We start from the raw sequence: 18,896 nt of genomic DNA, 5'->3' as shown, positions 1-18,896 counted from the left end.
ATGAACAGATAAAGAAAATGCAGTGTGCGTGTGTATATGTGTGTGTGTGTGTGTAGTGTGTTGTGTGTATATATATGTGTATATATGTATGTATATTTGTATATATATTTGTATATATGTATATATACAAATATATATACAAATATACATACATATATACACATATATATACACACAGTGGAGTATTATTCAGCAATGAAAAAGAATGAGGTCCTGTCATTTACAGCAATATAGATGAAACTGGAGTTCATTATGTTAAGTGAAATAAACCAGGCACAGAAAGACAAATTTCACATGTTCTTATTTGTTTGTGAGAGTTAAAAATTAAAACATTGAACTCATGGAGATAAAGAGTAGAAGGATAGTTACCAGAGTCTGGGAAGGATAGTCAGGTGTGAGGAGGAGTCAGGATGGGTAATGGGTACAAAAATAGATAGAATGAATAAGATCTGGTATTCAGTGACACAATAGGGTTGACTACATCAGTAATAGTTTATTTATTTTTTTTTTTTGTTTCCTGGAGAGAAGTTGATATTTTGCCAAGTTTGCATTCTTTTTTTTTTTTTTTTCCATTTGTTTATTTTATTGCATTTTAGGTTTTGGAGTACATGTGAAGAACATGCAAGATTGTTGCATAGGTACACACGTGGCAGTGTGATTTGCTGCCTTCCTCCCCATCACCTACAACTGGCATCTCTCCCCTTGCTATCTCTCCCCAACTCCCCACCCCCCACCCTCCCTCCCCTATTTCCCCCCAACTGACCCCAGTGCGTAGTGCTCCCCTCCCTGTGTCCATGTGTTCTCATTGTTCAACACCCGCCTATGAGCGAGAACATGTGGTGTTTGATCTTCTGCTCTTGTGTCAGTTTGCTGAGAATGATGGTTTCCAGGTTCATCCATGTCCCTACAAAGGACACGAACTCATCGTTTTTGATGGCTGCATAATATTCCATGGTGTATATGTGCCACATTTTCCCTGTCCAGTCTGTCATCGATGGGCATTTCCGTTGGTTCCAGGTCTTTGCTATTGTAAACAGTGTTGCAATGAACATTCGTGTGCATGTGTCCTTATGGTAGAACGATTTATAATCCTTTGGATATATACCCAGTAATGGGATTGCTGGGTGAAATGGAATTTCTATTTCTAGGTCCTTGAGGAATCGCCACACTGTCTTCCACAATGGTTGAACTAATTTATACTCCCACCAACAGTGTAAAAGTGTTCCTATTCCTCCACATCCTCTCCAGCATCTGTTGTCTCCAGATTATTTAATGATTGCCATTCTAACTGGTGTGAGATGGTATCTCAATGTAGTTTTGATTTGTATTTCTCTGATGACCAGTGATGATGAGCATTTTTTCATATGTTTGTTGGCCTCATGTATGTCTTCCTTTATAAAGTATCTGTTGATATCCTTCTCCCACTTTGGAATGGGCTTGTTTGTTTTTTTCTTGTAAATCTGTTTTAGTTCTTTGTAAATTCTGGATATCAACCCTTTGTCAGATGGGTAAACTGCAAAAATTTTTTCCCATTCTGTTGGTTGCCAATTCACTCTAATGACTGTTGCTTTTGCCATGCAGAAGCTGTGGAGTTTGATTAGGTCCCATTTGTCTATTTTGGCTTTTGTTGCCAATGCTTTTGGTGTTTTGGTCATGAAGTCCTTGGCTATGCCTATGTCCTGAATGGTTTTGCCTAGATTTTCTTCTAGAGTTTTTATGGTGTTAGGTCTTATGTTTAAGTCTTTAATCCATCTGGAGTTAATTTTAGTGTAAAGTGTCAGGAAGGGGTCCAGCTTCTGCTTTCTGCACATGGCTGGCCAGTTTTCCTAACACCATTTATTAAACAGGGAATCCTTTCCCCGTTGCTTGTTTTTGTCTGGTTTGTCAAATATCAGATGGTTGTAGATATGTTGTGTTGCCTCCGAGACCTCTGTTCTGTTCCATTGGTCTATATCTCTGTTTTGGTACCAGTACCATGCTGTTTTGATTACTGTAGCCTTGTAGTATAGTTTGAAGTCCGGTAGTGTGATGCCTCCTGTTTTGTTCTTTTTGCTTAGAATTGACTTGGCTATGCGGGCTCTATTTTGGTTCCATATGAAGTTTAAGGTGGTTTTTTCCAGGTCTGTGAAGAAGGTCATTGGTAGCTTGATTGGGATAGCGTTGAACCTGTAAATTACTTTGGACAGTATGGCCATTTTCACGATATTGATTCTTCCTAACCATGAACATGGAATGTTTCTCCATCTGTTTGTGTCCTCTCTTATTTCGTTGAGCAGTGGCTTGCAGTTCTCCTTGAAGAGGTCCTTTACGTTCCTTGTTAGTTGTATTCCTAGGTATTTTATTTTCTTTGTGGCAATTGTGAATGGCAGTTCGTTCTTGACTTGGCTCTCTTTAAGTCTGTTATTGGTGTATAGGAATGCTTGTGATTTTTGCGCATTGATTTTGTATCCTGAGACTTTGCTGAAGTTGCTTATCAGTTTCAGGAGATTTTGGGCTGAGACAATGGGGTCTTCTAGATATACAATCATGTTGTCTGCAAATAGAGACCATTTGACTTCCTCCTTTCCTAATTGAATACCCTTTATTTCTTTTTCTTGCCTGATTGCTCTGGCTAGAACTTTCAGTACTAGATTGAATAGGAGTGGTGAGGGAGGGCATCCTTGTCTAGTGCCAGATTTCAAAGGGAATGCTTCCAGTCTTTGCCCATTCAGTATGATATTGGCTGTTGGTTGGTCGTAAATAGCTTTTATTATTTTGAGATATGTTCCGTCAATACCTAGCTTATTGAGGGTTTTTAGCATAAAGGGCTGTTGAATTTTGTCAAAGGCCTTCTCTGCATCAATTGAGATAATCATGTGGTTTTTGCCTTTTGTTCTGTTTATGTGGTGAATTACGTTTATAGACTTGCGTTTGTTGAACCAGCCTTGATCATGATGTATAAGCTTATTGATGTGCTGTTGCAATCGGCTTGCCATTATTTTATTGAAGATTTTTGCATCTATATTCATCATGGATATTGGCCTGAAGTTTTCTTTTCTTGTTGAGTCTCTGCCAGGTTTTGGAATCAGGATGATGCTGGTCTCATAAAATGACTTGGGAAGGATTCCCTCTTTTTGGATTGTTTGGAATATTTTCAGAAGGAATGGTACCAGCTCCTCTTTTTATGTCTGGTAGAATTTGGCTGTGAACCCGTCTGGACCTGGGCTTTATTTGGGTGGTAAGTTCTTAATTGCTGCCTCAACTTCAGACCTTGTTATGGGTCTGTTCAGGGTTTCGGCTTCTTCCTGGTTTAGCCTTGGGTGGAGGCAAGTGTCCAGGAATTTATCCATTTCTTCCAGGTTTACTAGTTTATGTGCATAGAGTTGTTTGTAATAATCTCTGATGATGGTTTGAATTTCTGTGGAATCTGTGGTGATATCGCCTTTATCGTTTTTTATTGCATCAATTTGGTTATTCTGTCTTTTCTTTTTTTATTAATCTGGATCTGAATATTGGCTTGCCTTGCTAATTTGGGGAAGTTTTCCTGGATAATATCCTGAAGAGTATTTTCCAGCTTGGATTCATTCTCTTCATTGCATTGTGGTACATCTATCAAACGTAGATTAGGTCTTTTCACATAGTCCCACATACCTTGGAGACTTTGTCCATTCCTTTTTACCCTTTTTTCTCTATTCTTGCCTTTCTGTTTTATTTCATCGAGTTACTCTTCAACCTCTGATATCCTTTCTTCTGCTTGGTCAATTCGTCTGTTGAAACTTCTGCATGCTTCGTGAAGTTCTCATGTTGTGTTTTTCAAGACCATCAATTCATTTATATTCCTTTCTAGTTTGTCCATTCTCGTTAGCATTTCGTCAACTCTTTTTTCAAGGTTGTTAGTTTCTTTGCATTGGGTTAGAACATGTTCTTTAAGTTCACAGAAGTTTCTTACTACCCACCTTCTGAAGTCTGATTCTGTCATTTCATCACACTTGTTCTCCATCTAACCTTTTTCCTTGCTGGTGAGGAGTTGTGATCCCTTGTAGGAGGAGAGGTGTTCTGGTTTCGGGTGTTTTCATCCTTTTTGTATTGGTTTCTTCCTATCTTTATGGATTTATCCACCTGTCATCTTTGTAGTTGCTGGCTTTCAGATTGGGTCTCTGAGTGGATGTTCTGTTTGTCGATGATGAGGTTATTTCTGTTTCTTGGTTTTCCTTCTGACAGTCTGGCCCCTCTGCTGTAGGTCTGCTGAGGTCCACTCCAGGCCCTGCTTGCCTGGGGATCACCTGCAGCAGCTGCAGAACAGTAAGGGTTGCTACCAGTTTTCTTCTTTTGCTATCTTTGTCCCAGATGGATACCCCCCAAATGTCAGTCTGATCTCTCCTTTATGAGGTGGTTCTTTGGATATACAGGGGTCAGGGAGCTGCTTGAGTAGATAGTCTGTTCTTTATAGGAGCTCAAATGCTGAGCTGTGAGCTCCATTGTTCATTCAGAGCTGCTGGGCAGTACATTTAGGTCTGCTGCAGCAGAAGTCATAAACCGCTTTTTGTTCCCAGGTGCTGTGTCCCAGGGATTTTTAGGGCTTTATTTATGAATTTTCATTGTGCTGCTGCCTTCTTTTTTTTTCCTTCAGAGCTGCCCTGCCCAGCAAGGAGGCAGCGTAGTCACTGTCTGCCCATAGAGGCTTTGCTGAACTGCTGTGGGCTCCGCCCAGATGCCGAGGGAACTTCCCTGCAGTCCTGTTTATATGGATGTAGTTAGAACTGCCTCGGCAAATGGTGGCCCACCTCTGTATTGGCTACTCTCTCTGTAATGGCGGGCTGCCTCAGCAATGGCGGGTTGCCTTGGTAATGGCAGGCTGCCTCAGCATTGGCTGACTACCTCCGTAGTGGTGGAGTGCCTTGGTAATGGCGGACAGCCCTCCCCCACAGTGCTGGACCGTCCTGGGTTCACCTGCACTTGCTGTGAAACTCTCAATCCAGAGAGTTTCTGATTGCTGTTCTTTTGTGGGGGTGGGACCAGCTGAGCCTGATTGCCTGGCTCCCTGCCTCAGAGCCTTTTTTTTTTTAAGTTAGCGTTCCACTCGCCTGTTGAAGAGGCGCTGGGATCTGTGTGTTTTCCCGTGTGGCGACTCACTGCGCTGGCTTAAACAGCGGCACTAAGATTCGTGGCGCTTTTTTTGCCCTGGAATCTACTGTCCTGGTTCCCTGTTCAGTCCCCTTTTTAAACAGATGAATGGCCAACTTCCTGTGGCTCCAATTGCCAGCCAAAAAGGTACCCGGACCAGTGTATTTTGTACGGAGAACCACTGCGCCAGGGCGCTGACAAAGCAGCCACGCAGGGCAAAGCAGCTGCGCCGGCTGACACAGCCGAGCTGGTGGAAGCAGCCACACTGGCGATCCCTGGGGCTCCTCCGCCTAGGAATTTCCTAGTCTGTGGACTATAAAAATGCGGCATCCACTCACCCTCTGCGCTTTCACTGGGAGCTGCAATCCTGAGGTGTTCCTAAACGGCCACCTTGGATCAATCCCCCAACAGTAGTTTATTATATGTTTTCAAATAACTAAAAAAGTATAATTAGATTGTTTGTAACACAAAGTAAGGGTAAATCCTTGAGGTGATGGATACTCCGTTTGCCTTGATGTGATTATTATACCTTGTAGTCCTGTATCAAAATATCTTATGTACCCCATGAATATAAACACCTATTACATACCCACAAAAATTGAAAGTTAAAACTTTTGAATAAAAAAGGAGAGTGGGACACAAACAAGCACAGGGAGAAGACCACTTGAAGATACCAGGAAAAGAGGGCCAAGTATAATACAACAAGAATTACTTTCAGAAGAAATCAACCTTGTCCACACTCAATATTAGACTTCTGCAAAGTCCCTTTTGCCAAATGAAGTAACATTCACAGGTTTTGGGAATTAGGACACAGACATATCTTTTGAGAAACCATCATTCAGCCCACTACAGCTGTTTGTAAAAAGAGGCAAGGCTCCTAATGTAAGTAAACATTACCTTCCCAATTAAATAAATAAAACAAACAAACAAAAAATTCCAATGTATAGGAAATACAGAAAACAGAATACTGCAAGGATGTAATAAAAATTACATCTTTGTAATTTTTTCGAAGACTGTAGGAAACTCTACAGAACAAAAACCCAGTTTCTTCAACAATTAAATTAGAAGAGGGTTGCACCGTGGGGGCTCTATTTGAATCCTGATTTGAAAAACTTTTTTGTAAAAAACAAAACAAGGAAATTTGAGAACTTGTTGATTTATAAGTGCTTACTGTAAATTGTAATTTGGATATGTTTTCTTAAAAGAATCCTTATTTTAAGATGTCATACTGAAATATTTATAGATGAAATGATATGTCTGGAACTTGTTCCAATATAATTCGGGGTAGAAGAGGTAGGTGGGCTTGAGGATGAAAGAATATTAGCCATAAAGGGAGGTTTTGGAAAGTAGGTGATGAAGACATGAGGATACATTCTACTGTTGTCTTTACTGACATATGTATTTGAAATTTTCCATAACAAAGGGTTTAAAATTTTAAAAGGTTGAAACCTCCTTCTCAAGAGAAACAAAACAACAAAAAGGCTAATAGTGCTTGAGTTTAGATTTGGCAACTAAAGAGGTGATCCTCTTAGTTTTTCTGAATGATGATTAGAGAGGCTCTAAGGGCTCTGTAATGAGCTTTCACAACTATTCTAGCTTAAAACTGGAATCCAAAAAGAGAACAAAGTGCATTTCCCTTTGAAAATATGTTTATTCAGCCAGCCTTCCCAGACCATATGCTCCTAACAACTCCTCACCTCATCTCACCCCATTGGCCTGGATTAAATATCACCTTGTTCTCTCCTCATACCCTCTACACACTCCATGGTGTATTTTAATAATGTAGTCTATTTGGCTCTCCCAGTTTCCAGATTATAAATTCCTTCAAGATACTAACCTTGTTTGTTCATCTTATTCATCTATATATCCCCCACATCCCTATGTGTAATGTTGGCCCTGGTAAACCCTCTCAATAAGTGGTTGGTGGAGTGAGGGGGAGGGAAGCAGTAGAGAACTGGGATTGCACTGGTAAACAAAATGCAATATATACCTACTACTTTCTGTATCTCCTCAATTATCCCTTTTCCCAGGACTCCTAAAGTAGAGCTACAGAGTTAATTTGAATTTAAAAAAAAAATTCTTCTGCCCATCTTCTGGCAGAGATACTAATGGGCTATAATATACTGCAAATGAAAGATAAGTACATGGCATTCTCAGCTTAGACTGCCTAAGAAGAAATACGTGTCATGAAATGTTGGAAAAAAAAAAAGTAAGGGGTAAGCAATGTGGCAAAATAGAAAGTGGGGTTTTTTGCCCCATCAGATGTTGATTTCCACTCTTACCCAGGGTATGTAAATGCAGTGAATTCTTTTCAGATGTCTGTCTTTCTTTGTTTTGCTGCTTTCTGAGTATCAGAATTCTCTTTTTATAGAAATTCCTTTCTAGTCTATCTTGGTATGCCGTAAGATGGTAATTAGAGTGTAACCTCCTCAAGAAGCTGCCGAGAAATACTCTACAAACACTATTTGGTGCCTTGATAAGAATTACCTGGCAGTTTCCTAGTGGATGGCAATGGCCATGAAACAGACTTTAAGAGGCCCACAAGATTTTAGAGCTGGGAGAGATGAAAACTACCAATGCACTTCCTTATCTGCACCCTATTCTGCATTACACAGAATAGCTTTGTGTAAAATCTATCTTCTTGCCTTCTTATTTTTATCGTCCAATCCTCAAATCTGATGTAGTTTCTAAACTATTCCTTTTCAAATTTATTTTTGAGAAAATCAGACAGATAAATAATAATCATTGTCTAAAATGAAAAATAAAATGTGTAACATTTCTTTTTTACCACAATCTTGGATGATTTCTCATTTGTATAGAAAACAGCAGAATAAATCTTAAACTTTATAATGTAATTGGATATTTTAACCTCATTAAAGACCTAAAGATATTTTATTTTCTCTTTAGGTGGTACGGGACTACAATCTTCAGCTGTTTTTGCAAGAGAATGCTGTATTTCACAAACCCCAGCCTTTCCAGTTCCAGCCTTGTGACAGTGATACTGTAAGGGAATTACAGATTTTCGTTTTATTTGTTGTTCAGTTGTGTTTGTGCTCAAGTAACAGTTATCCTTAGCATAAAAAGACAGAAAAAGCTGAGTATGTCTCATCAATTTTATAACAAAACTGTAAGAATGCCGAATAATTATGACTTTTTTTTTCCTGAAGTGTGGCCAACACATCCAGTATCTTTATGCTAACAACCTTCTACCAAATGAGGTTAAGTTATAAGACAAGTTACCAAAACCTGAAAACAACTGAGGGAAGGAGAAAAAAAAAATTTCAATACATTTATTTAAATGTAAATTATACTTTCCCTGAAGTTCTTTATGTTGTATTCCTCCAAAGAAATCAGTGGCTAAATTTTAACCAGAATAGGTCTGGCGCAGTGGCTCTTCCCTGTAATCCCAGCACTTTGGGAGGTCGAGGTGGGTGGATCACCTGAGGTCAGGAGTTTGAGACCAGCCTGGCTAACATGACTAAACCCTGTCTCTGCTAAAAATACAAAAATTAGCCAGTCAGCGTGGTAGGCACCTGTAATCTCAGGTACTCGGGAGGCTGGGGCAGGAGAACCACTTGAACCCAGGAGGCACAGGTTGCAGTGAGCCAAGATCGCACCACTGCACTCCAGCCCAGGTGACGGAGTAAGATCCCATCTCAAAAAAAAGAAAAAAAATTTAACCAGAATAGAATTAATAAATGGAATAATAAATGTGAGTATGAAATATTTTGGTTGGCCCTATAAAAGATTATAGTCCTTTTCTAATTCCTTTTGGATTTCTTAGACTATTGGTACTTACATAAACTTCAAATTGGCAATTTTTTAAATATCTCTACCCCTCGGCCATTTTTTTTTATTGTGGCAAAATACACATAACACAAAACTTACAATTTTAACCATGGTTAAAGTGTGGGGTTGATTCACTGTCACTTACTACATTTCCAATGTTGTACACTGTCATCACTTTATAGTCCCACAACATTTCATCACTTTAAAAAGAAATCCTGACTCCATTAAGCAGCCACTCTCCCCATACCCCTCACCTCAGCCGCTTGCATCGTTAATCTACTTTCTGTCTGTAGATTCCAGTTGGCAATTTTTGTTTTTATTTTTACTTATTTATTATTTTATTTTTGAGACAGGGTCTCACTCTGTCACCCAGGCTAGAATACAGTAGCATGATCTCAGCTTACTCTAACCTTCGTCTCCTAGGCTCAAGTGATCCTCCCACCTCAGCCCTCCAATTAGCTGGGACTGCAGGCACACACCACCATGTCTGGCTATTTTCTTTGTTTTTTAATAAAGATGGGGATCTCACCATGTTGCCCAGACTGTTCTTGATCTCCTGAGTTCAAGCAACTCACCCACTTCAGCCTCCCAAAGTGCTGGGACTACAGACATGAGCCACCATGCCTGGTTCCAATTGACAGTTTTTAAAAAGCATACAGCAATTGTCCTTGAGTTTATGGGAAATGTTTGCCATTATTTGAATTTTTAAAAAAGAACCAAAATGCTAATTTGGTCATAAAAATGAAATTTAACTTCTACAAAATGAGAAGGCACATGTCATTACTAGCACATTCTCTCATTGTAGGCAAGCCAAAAAGAAAGTCAAATTATATTCATAAATTTTGATAAATTTAGAACCAGAACCAGGGGAGTTTATGATATAGTTCTAGAGTTTAATGGTATCAGTTTAATAGAAACACATTTGCCAGAGATATCTTCATTACTTTTCTTATACTTTAAGTAGCTCTGTTAGCAGCTGTGTAAAGAAATGTAGGAAATCAGCATTTCTCTCTACATTACAGCCTTTGCCCTTTTAGTAGTGCCTTTTTTTTTTTCCATCAGCTTTTGCCAATGACTCATTCACATTGTCCTATGATTTGACTTCTTTGAAGCCTGGGAGGGATGAAGCAGGGCATTAGAAAATACAGTGTATAGACAAGTTTGTCAAGCTTGACTTAAAGTTATGACTAATTTGAGGTTATTTCATCATTGTTATTTTCCACAGAAAAATCAGAATAACAGTGACTCTCATCTCACTTTTCCACAGCCCAACTACAGCCCTAAATCCTTTGTTTCTAAACACTGTGTTAAATGTTCTTAGGTGTTATGTCCTTGTTTGCCATAAATTTCTAACTCTATGCTGTTTTTTGTCCTTGTGCAATCTTTACTGGGCAGAGTTTAAAAGCCGCCCAACTGGTGGATATTGAGCTCTCCCCTGTCAGTGCTCTGAGAATGACCATAGCTGAGGTATATGGGGTGTGGGACAAGGGTGGGAGGGATGGGCCTTGTGGGTTTGCATGTTAATAAAGGGTGGGACCTGGTGTTGGGATGAAACTTATGTATATATACATATAAAAGGCCCCTGATGCATCAGCTGTGTTTTCTCTTATAAATTAAGAATTTCCTTCCCTGTTTATAGTGAAGAAATTGAGCTACTCATTTTTCATCTTGTGTGAAACACCTTAATTTTCTTCAGCAGGTGTGCTAGAGAGAACCTTAGAGCTAATCTTGTCTTTATCAAAGGGGAAACTGTAGTAGGCTAGTAAGGGAGACTTGTCCAGAGTCATGGAGTAAATTAATGACACGTTACTGTTGTGATTGCAATAGTAATGTTCTTTCTGCTATGCTAGGCTTTCTTCTAAGAAGAAGTGTTCAGCACTTGGGAAGCAATTTGTTTTTTCATAATGGAAAAAGATAAATTGCCTATGATTTAAAAAAGCATTCCAGACCGTCAGTCATTTAAGAAGTCTTTTTTTTTTTTTTAAGACAGGGTCTCACCCTGTCGCCCAGGCCAAAATGTAGTGGCATAATCACAGTTCACTGCAGCTCAACCTCCTGGGCTCAAGCAATCCTCCCACCTCAGCCTCTGGAGTAACTGGGACTACAGCTAATTTTTTTTTTTTTTTTTTTTTTTTTTTTTTTTTTTTTTTTTTTTTTTTGGTAAAGAGGGAATCTCGCCATGTTGCTTAGGCTGATCTTGAATTCCTGGGCTCAAATGATCCTCCTGCCTCAGCCAGACGTTTATTATTGTCTAGCTCTGATTATAATCATCCTAATGGATATGAAATAGTATCTCATGGTTCTGATTTGCATTTCCCTAATGACTAATGATGTTGAGTTATCTTTTCATGAGTCTATTAGCCACTCATGTATCTTCTTTGGTAAAATGCCTATTCAAACCTTGTTTCTATTTTTTTTATTGAATTGTGTGTACTTGTTATAGATTAGATCTTGAAGATGAATTGCAGTTTACTCTGCATAGAGGGAGAAACAATATGCCAGGAAGGGAAAACAAAAGTTGAAAAGATTAAAAATAATAGGTAACATTCATTGAACATTTATTTAATGCTAGACATTTTTCTAATGGTATTACCTATATTAATTTATTTTATCTTCACAACAACCCTATATTATAGGCAGTATTTGTAATCCCTCTTTTGCAGTTGAGGAAACTAAAGTTAGGAAATCTGGCTGGATGCAGAGGCTCACGCCTGTAATCCCAGCACTTTGGGAGGCCAAGGTGGAGGCATTGCTTGAGCCCAGGAGTTTGAGACCAGCCTGGGCAATATGGTGAAACCCTGTCTCTATGGGGAAAAAAAAAACCAAAAACCAGAAAACTAGCTGAGCATGGTAGCACATACCTGTAGTCCCAGCTACTCAGGAAGCTGAAGTGGGAGGATCACTGAGCCTGAGAGGTAGAGGTTGCAATGAGCCGTGATCATGCCACTGCACTCCATCCAGGGTGACAGAGCAAGACCCTGTCTCAAACAGCAACAACAAAAAATAGAAAGAAAAGCAGTTTGCTTTGCTCAAGGTCACTCAGCTAGTAAGTGTTAGAGACAGAAAAGTTTGAAAGTACATGACTGTACCTGAAATAGCAAGTAGACTTAGTGATGAAAGTGAGTTGCACCCAGGTGTTATTTTTGAGTTTTATACATGATTGTAAATGGAGAACTATGTACTCAGGTAAGATAGCAGTATGATGAGATCCATTGCAGGGCAGTACAGAATTGTTCTTTTATTTTACATTTTATAGTTTGAATTAGGAATTTTGAACTGCATAGGGTTTAACACATTTATTTTTCATTTACTAAGCAGATACTTACAAATACTTTGCATATGCCCTTGCCTTACAGATGAGAATTCAGTAAATATTTTATCTAAATTTAACATATATTTAGGAAAGTTATAGGACTTTTAAAGTTACCCCTATGATAAAATGTAACTCTTATTTTCTTCTAATGATTTTTGTAAACTGTTTTAAAAATTTTTTTAACTTTTGAATATAACCCATTTCAAACTATACTGTTTTCCCTACAGAAGTCCAAGACACCCAGTTGAATTTATAGTCACAATATTATTATAGTTATTAGGGCTTTTTTGGGTAGAATTTTAGTATTACCGAAAGATGGCTACAAGTGACAGTGACCAATGGCAAGCTTTGTCTTTTGTAATAACTTAATAGCTGTCTCATGGTTAATACTGAAGACTTTTGTTACCTATTTTCCATAATAGTTATTGATTTCTAAAGTGTTCTTTCTTTATATCTTCAATTATCATTTTTCAGATGATACCAGAGAGCCAGAGCTCTTTCTAGAAAAAGTAAAGTACATCTTTTTTTTTTTTTTTTTCTGAAATGACTTTTTAATGCAGAATTATTCTGAGGAGGATATGGAATTTGCCTTAAAATCCTCTTCTCTATAGTAAGGATATTCTGTGAGAGAGAACTGACAAGCACATTTATTAGGATCTCAATGTTAGAGTCATTCAGCTGACATATGGGTCACACTGGGGTTAGTGATTCATACAGGTGTTGTACAATGGAGAAAACATAGGTTTTGGTGTCTAAACTAGCATTTTATATATATTTAACTTTTGTGATTCAGCTTCCTCATTTGTGAAATGACAACAGCTCTCCCTTGGTATCCATGATTCTAGGAACCTCTTCGTGTACCAAAATCCACAGGTGTTCAAGTCCTCTATATAAAATGTTGTAGTATTTGCATATAACCTATTCATATTCTTCATATACTTTAAATCATCACTAGAGTATAATCCCTAATACAATGTAAATGCTATGTTAATAGTTGTCCTATTACATTGTTTAAGGAATAAGACAAGGAAAAAGGTCTGTATATGTTCAGTACACACACAACTATCCTTTTTTTTTTTTGCTTTTTAAAAAAAAATTTTTTTTGATCCATGGTTGGTTGACTCCAGATAGATAACCCACAAATATGGAAGGCCAGCTATACCTTATTGGGTTTGAAAATTAGATAGGCTACTAAGCATTTTACTCAGTGCCTGGCACATTGAGTCAGAACAGATGTTGATTGACTTTTTAAAATCTTTCCACAGGACAAACATATTTCTTTCTTTTCTTTTCTTTTTTTTTTTAGTACTTTTTCCCCTAATTGCTATAGGAAATACCAATATCAAATATAGAAGGCATTACAGATCTTGAAATACTTGGAATACTTTTGCAGTTGTGATCCCTAGCCCTCAACTCCCTTGTTGGATTGATCACTAAAACTCTCCTGGGACTTTTGTTCACCTGCTTATTCCACAAGGAGGATCTCATCAACGTCCCTTTTGGCAGTTTGTACATCTGAAAGGCAATCTGTTGGGAATAATTTTAAGTACCTGACTTGTACTTTTCAACACCTTTGCCCTACATACATCTCAGTGAGCTTTTCCTTTATTACTAGAACTCGTGATGAGTGCCATTAGGGGCATTTTGTCACATCCTGTGAAAAAGGACAAGGTGAAGCTGGGATGGGAAATAATATGGGAAACATGCATTCCACAAAACTTAGGTAAGTATCATCTATACAGGCAGGAAAAACTTAAGGAAACATTTTCAAGTTTCCTAGTGGGGATGAGAATACCCTTACCCCTTTACCTTCCTTGAACAACAAATAACAAGATCTTCACAGATATCGATAGCAAAAGGTGACACTGAATTTCTGATATATGATCTTTTCCTGTTATTCTAGATGCTATTTCTGATATTAAATTCTACCTTCTATAGATTAACAATTATAGTAAGTAAAATGTCCACTTGCTGTAGTTGAGAACTTTTACACATCAAAGTTTTTACGTAAGGGGAGTGATTTATGCATCTATTAAAAATAAATCTTTGGCAAAAATTTCCCTTGTCTATAAAAGAATGCATGGGGTTAATACACTGTGCAGGAAATGTACCTGAAAATTCTCATTGTTATGGGTGACTCTTTCTGCTTGTAGAAATTTTGTACTGCATATAGCATTGTCTCATAAACATGAAAGGCTATGATAAAAATTGTGGGAAGTCCTCCTATTGAGTAAACAGGTACCGTCCTCTTATACATATGCTTGGCACAGTATCCAAAAATTAGAGGCTTTGACTAAAGACAAGAGGATCACTTTTTTTTTCCCCACTAGGAAGTACTTTATTAGTTTTTCTTAGAAAAAAAATTTCCAGACACTTAACATTTCAACAGCAAAGTATTAGTTGAGAGAGGGGTTTTCAGGAGTTGGGGATTCTAGAATATTAGGAAGAAATGTTGATATCCCCATTCATTATAGATGGATGGCATAGGTCACAAATGGGAAACTGGCTGCTAAGCCAATATCAAAACCCAGCGGAATGACACTTCTATGGAGTTTACTTTCCTTCCTGCTGTCTTCCCTATCCCTTGGAAATGTCTATCACCATGTAAAGCCCAGTAGCAGTGAACTTAGGCTCCAGTCAAGGGAAGGTCTGGCTCTAAGTCAAGGGAAGGGAAGGTCATTCCTGAGTTTCCATGCTTTCTTCTTCCTCTCCTTGAGGTGGTTCTTCTGTATTCTCCTCCTCTTCCTCTCCTTCCTTCTTCTCTGGTGGCTTCTCATAAGCCTTTTCTGAAGGTGTTACTATCACTCCATCCCAGGGAGATATTTCAGAAGCAAGATAGCTGGCATCACCCTCCTGGCCAAGGATCTTCCTAAAGCCACCATGTGAGAGGATTTGGATGAGAGTCTGAGCTATATAGCAGACCATGTCCTGCTGTTCTAGGGTCATGACTGTGTGTACTCTGAAGTTGCCACTCTCACAGGGGTCAGTGATACCCACTGAACCTGGCAGGAACAGTTCTGCAGCTGGAATCTGCAAGCAGCGTCTATGTGCAACGTTTAGGGCCAAAGGCTGTCTGGTGGGGTTGTTCAACACAGCATAATGACCTAGTAGGTCAAGGATCCAGGGTGTGAGGGGCTCAAAGCCAGGAAAACGAATCCTCTAGTCTTTCAGTAGTCTGATGAGAACTTTAACTGTGGACTGAGAAGCATTTTCCTCAAACCAGTGGGCATGTGGGATGGCTGCTAAGGCACTCTGCAATATCTTGATATCCAAATGGAGTTCTGGGTCCAGTTTTCGAAGATTGGGTGGCACTGTTGTAATGAGAATCTTCACTCTAGCATCATAAGAACTGATTTCAAAGCCAGTTTCATTGGTCAGCATGGTTAAAACTTCAGAAGAATCCTGTGCTCTTAGGCTTTCCACGACATTGTTCCCCAGGGCAGCAATAGCTTCCAATGTTGGCAGAATCTTGAGTATCACCACCAGGTCAGTCACATTGTGTCCTGTAGTCATCGTCCCCTTTTTATAGGATCCCACCTGTCGAACTTCAATTTGCACTTCAAATGTCCCTGGAGCCACAATCAGATTGTCAATCGCATTGTTTATTTTCGTCACCAGGGAAAGGATAGAATTGGGAACCAGGTCCTGATTCCTCTTCAGCAAGGCCTAACTGAAGTTTCATCAGGTGCTGGCTTGACCCAGGGGAAGGCCATTTCACACAAATAGAAGTCAAATGGGATATGTAGTACAAAGGGCCTGAACCCTCTTCCTGGGCCTCCTCTGGAACTAAAGCGCCCACCACACCACAGCCTCTGTCACCCCTCATGGTGCCTTAAAACCCGAACAATAGCCGGGCGCGGTGGCTCACGCCTGTAATCCCAGCACTTTGGGAGGCCGAGGCGGGTGGATCACAAGGTCAAGAGATTGAGACCATCCTGGTCAACATGGTGAAAACCCGTCTCTACTAAAAATACAAAAAATCAGCTGGGCATGGTGGCACGTGCCTGTAATCCCAGCTACTCAGGAGGCTGAGGCAGGAGAATTGCCTGAACCCAGGAGGCGGAGGTTGCGGTGAGCCGAGATCGCGCCATTGCACTCCAGCCTGGGTAACGAGAGCGAAACTCCGTCTCAAAAAAACCCGAACAATGGAGGCCTCACCAGCTGCCCCTTTACTCTGAGGAGCAGAAAACTCGAGCATCACTTTTTAGAATTAGCAGTACTGACAGTTAAGTGTTCAAAGTGGTTGTCCTAATTTCTTCAGCGTTTCACAAAAGGCTTTTTGTAGAAAGTTTACCATCTATATGATAGGCCCTCTACTGGTGTAGTCCCTTTCTCCTGATCTGGCTGCTTGCCTAACCATCCAGAGTAGCTAGGTCTTTGCACAGAAGCATCAGTTATGTGCTGACTCATAGAAGCCTGGAAGTTCCCCTATCTAGCTTGTGATTATAGCTCTTAAAGCAAAATCTCTGTAAGAGCTACCAAAATAAAGGCATACTCTTTATAAGGCTGTTCTGTCTAATGCCTCTAGGTATGTTCTAGAAGGTGTTAGACACAAGGTTTTTATTGCTGTTTTGTTTTACTTTCATGTCATTACTCAGGGACATATTTTTTGCTAAGGTTTGCCTTTGGTACTCTAACCCAAGACAAAAGAAAAGCTCCTTTCTTAGAGTTCTCATCATTTCTTCACCCCCAGCCTTAATGGGTATATTCCTTTTCCCCAGGTGTGCCGTTTTTTAGTATTGTCCCAAGGCTCAGTCCATACCAGTTGTTTTCCAGTGGTACTCATCTGAGAGACCAGGCACACTCAATTTATCTAGATGAGTTCCCACTTCTTTCCAGGTGGAGGTTCTGCTATCCAAGCGTAGTCAGAATAAATTAAATTATGTCTCTTAAGAGGCACTGTCCCACTCCTCTCCAGGGTGTGTGGTATATTTGAATATGTGACTTAAAAGTCTATAGGCTCTTATCGAAAGCCTTAGGCCAAATGTATTTCAAAATTCAGAATTTTCCAGATTTTTGAAAAGTGATCTATATACCATACATTGCATAAAACCCTGAGCTATAACCTCTCATTAGTTCAAATCGCATTCTGAACTGCAACCTCCAGCTCCTGGGTCCAAGCAATTCTCCTGCCTTAGCCTCCCATGTAGCTGAGATTACAGGTATGCGCCACCACACCTGGCTAATTTTTGTATCAAAAGCATTGTTTAAAGATAAAGGAAAAATATTGGGCTGGGCATGGTGGCTTATGCCTATAATCCCAGCACTTTGGGAGGTCAAGGCAGGAGGATCACTTGAGGCCAGGAGTTTGAGATGGCCTAGGTAACATAATGAGATCTCATCTATACTAAAAATCAAAAAATTAGCTAAGTGTGCTGGCATACGCTGTGGTCTCAGCTACTTGGGATGCTCAGGTGGGAGGATTTCTTGAGCTCAGGAGGTCAAGGCTGCAGTGAGTCATGATTGCACCACTGCACTCCAGCCTGGACAATCAAGTGACACCGTCTTCCAAAGAAAAGAAAAATGTTAAAAGAATGAACTAGGCCAGCCGCGGTGGCTCACGCTTATAATCCCAGCACTTTGGAAGGCCAAGGACAGGTAGATCACTTGAGGACAGGAGTTCGAGACCAGCCTGGCCAACATAGTGAAACCTGATCTCTACTAAAAATACAAAAAATTAGCTGGGCGTGGTGGTGCACACCTGTAATCTCAGTGATTCTGGAGGCTGAGGAATGAGCATCTCTTGAACCCAGGAGGCGGAGGTTGCAGTGAGCTAAGATAGTGCAACTGTACTCCAGCCTGGGTGACAGAGCAAGACTCTAAAAAAATAAAAAATAAAAATAAATTTGCCAGCGTTTTTTTTTGTTGTTTGTTTGTTTGTTTTGAGACGGAGTTTCACTCATGTTACCCAGGCTGGAGTGCAATGGCGCGATCTTGGCTCATCGCAACCTCCGCCTCCTGGGTTCAGGCAATTCTCCTGCCTCAGCCTCCTGAGTAGCTGGGATTACAGGCACACACCACCACGCCCAGCTAATTTTTTGTATTTTTAGTAGAGACGGGTTTTCACCATGTTGACCAGGATGGTCTCAATCTCTTGACCTTGTGATCCACCCGCCTCGGCCTCCCAAAGTGCTGGGATTACAGGCTTGAGCCACCGTGCCCGGCCTTGCCAGCATTTTAAAAAGAAGCTGTTGTTATGGTTTTTTGGTTGGAATCAACCACTGCTAATACCGCCATCTTAAAAAAAAATTATTATCCATCCTGGCTAACATGGTGAAACCCCATCTCTATTAAAAATACAAAAAATTAGCCGGGCATGGTGGCATGCATTTGTAGTCCCAGCTACATGGGAGGCTGAGGCAGGTGGCAGAAGAATCACTTGAATCCAGGAGGCAAAGGTTGCAGTGAGCTGAGGTTATGCTAGCCAATGTGAGACTGTCTCAAAATAATAATTATAATTATTATTATGACCTATACTAGATCCTGATTTATATTGATCTTTGATAGTACACGTGGTATTGGAACATTTCTCTGTGTATTGTTTAACACCGTGGGCTGTATTCGCCTTGTATGAAATTCTCAGTTGTCAAGACCTGTGCCTAAGGAGCTTCCACATATATTCCATGGCTTGATCTCAGAACTCATGAAAAGAATAAACTAATTTGGAATTTTAGTTACGTGTCATTCCCTA

The 18,896-nt window shown here is 39.8% G+C and overlaps 1 protein-coding gene and 1 pseudogene across 7 annotated transcripts in view; one reads left to right on the top strand and one right to left on the bottom strand.

Moving 5' to 3' along the window:
* Positions 1-18,896, top strand: part of FCHSD2 (FCH and double SH3 domains 2) — a 302,687-nt gene that overhangs the window by 229,692 nt on the left and 54,099 nt on the right. For 4 of the 6 annotated variants that reach the window (XM_032258855.1, XM_032258859.1, XM_032258854.1 and 1 more), the window contains 2 exons: positions 8,011-8,106; positions 10,288-10,359. In XM_032258855.1, the coding sequence (XP_032114746.1) occupies positions 8,011-8,106; positions 10,288-10,359 (168 nt within the window). The remainder of the gene's footprint in view (positions 1-8,010; positions 8,107-10,287; positions 10,360-18,896) is intronic. The other 2 variants (XM_032258857.1, XM_032258856.1) reach the window with 1 other exon arrangement.
* LOC116536958 lies at positions 14,518-16,054 on the bottom strand (annotated as a pseudogene). The gene has a single exon (XR_004262902.1). The product of XR_004262902.1 is annotated as an interleukin enhancer-binding factor 2 pseudogene (transcript).

This window comes from Sapajus apella, unplaced genomic scaffold, assembly GCF_009761245.1.
Source record: "Sapajus apella isolate SASKATOON/1434 unplaced genomic scaffold, GSC_monkey_1.0 scaffold106, whole genome shotgun sequence".
NCBI classification, from domain to species: Eukaryota; Metazoa; Chordata; class Mammalia; order Primates; family Cebidae; genus Sapajus; species Sapajus apella.
The sequence above is the reverse complement of the archived record's forward strand: the minus strand, read 5'-3'. Positions and strand labels throughout refer to the sequence as shown.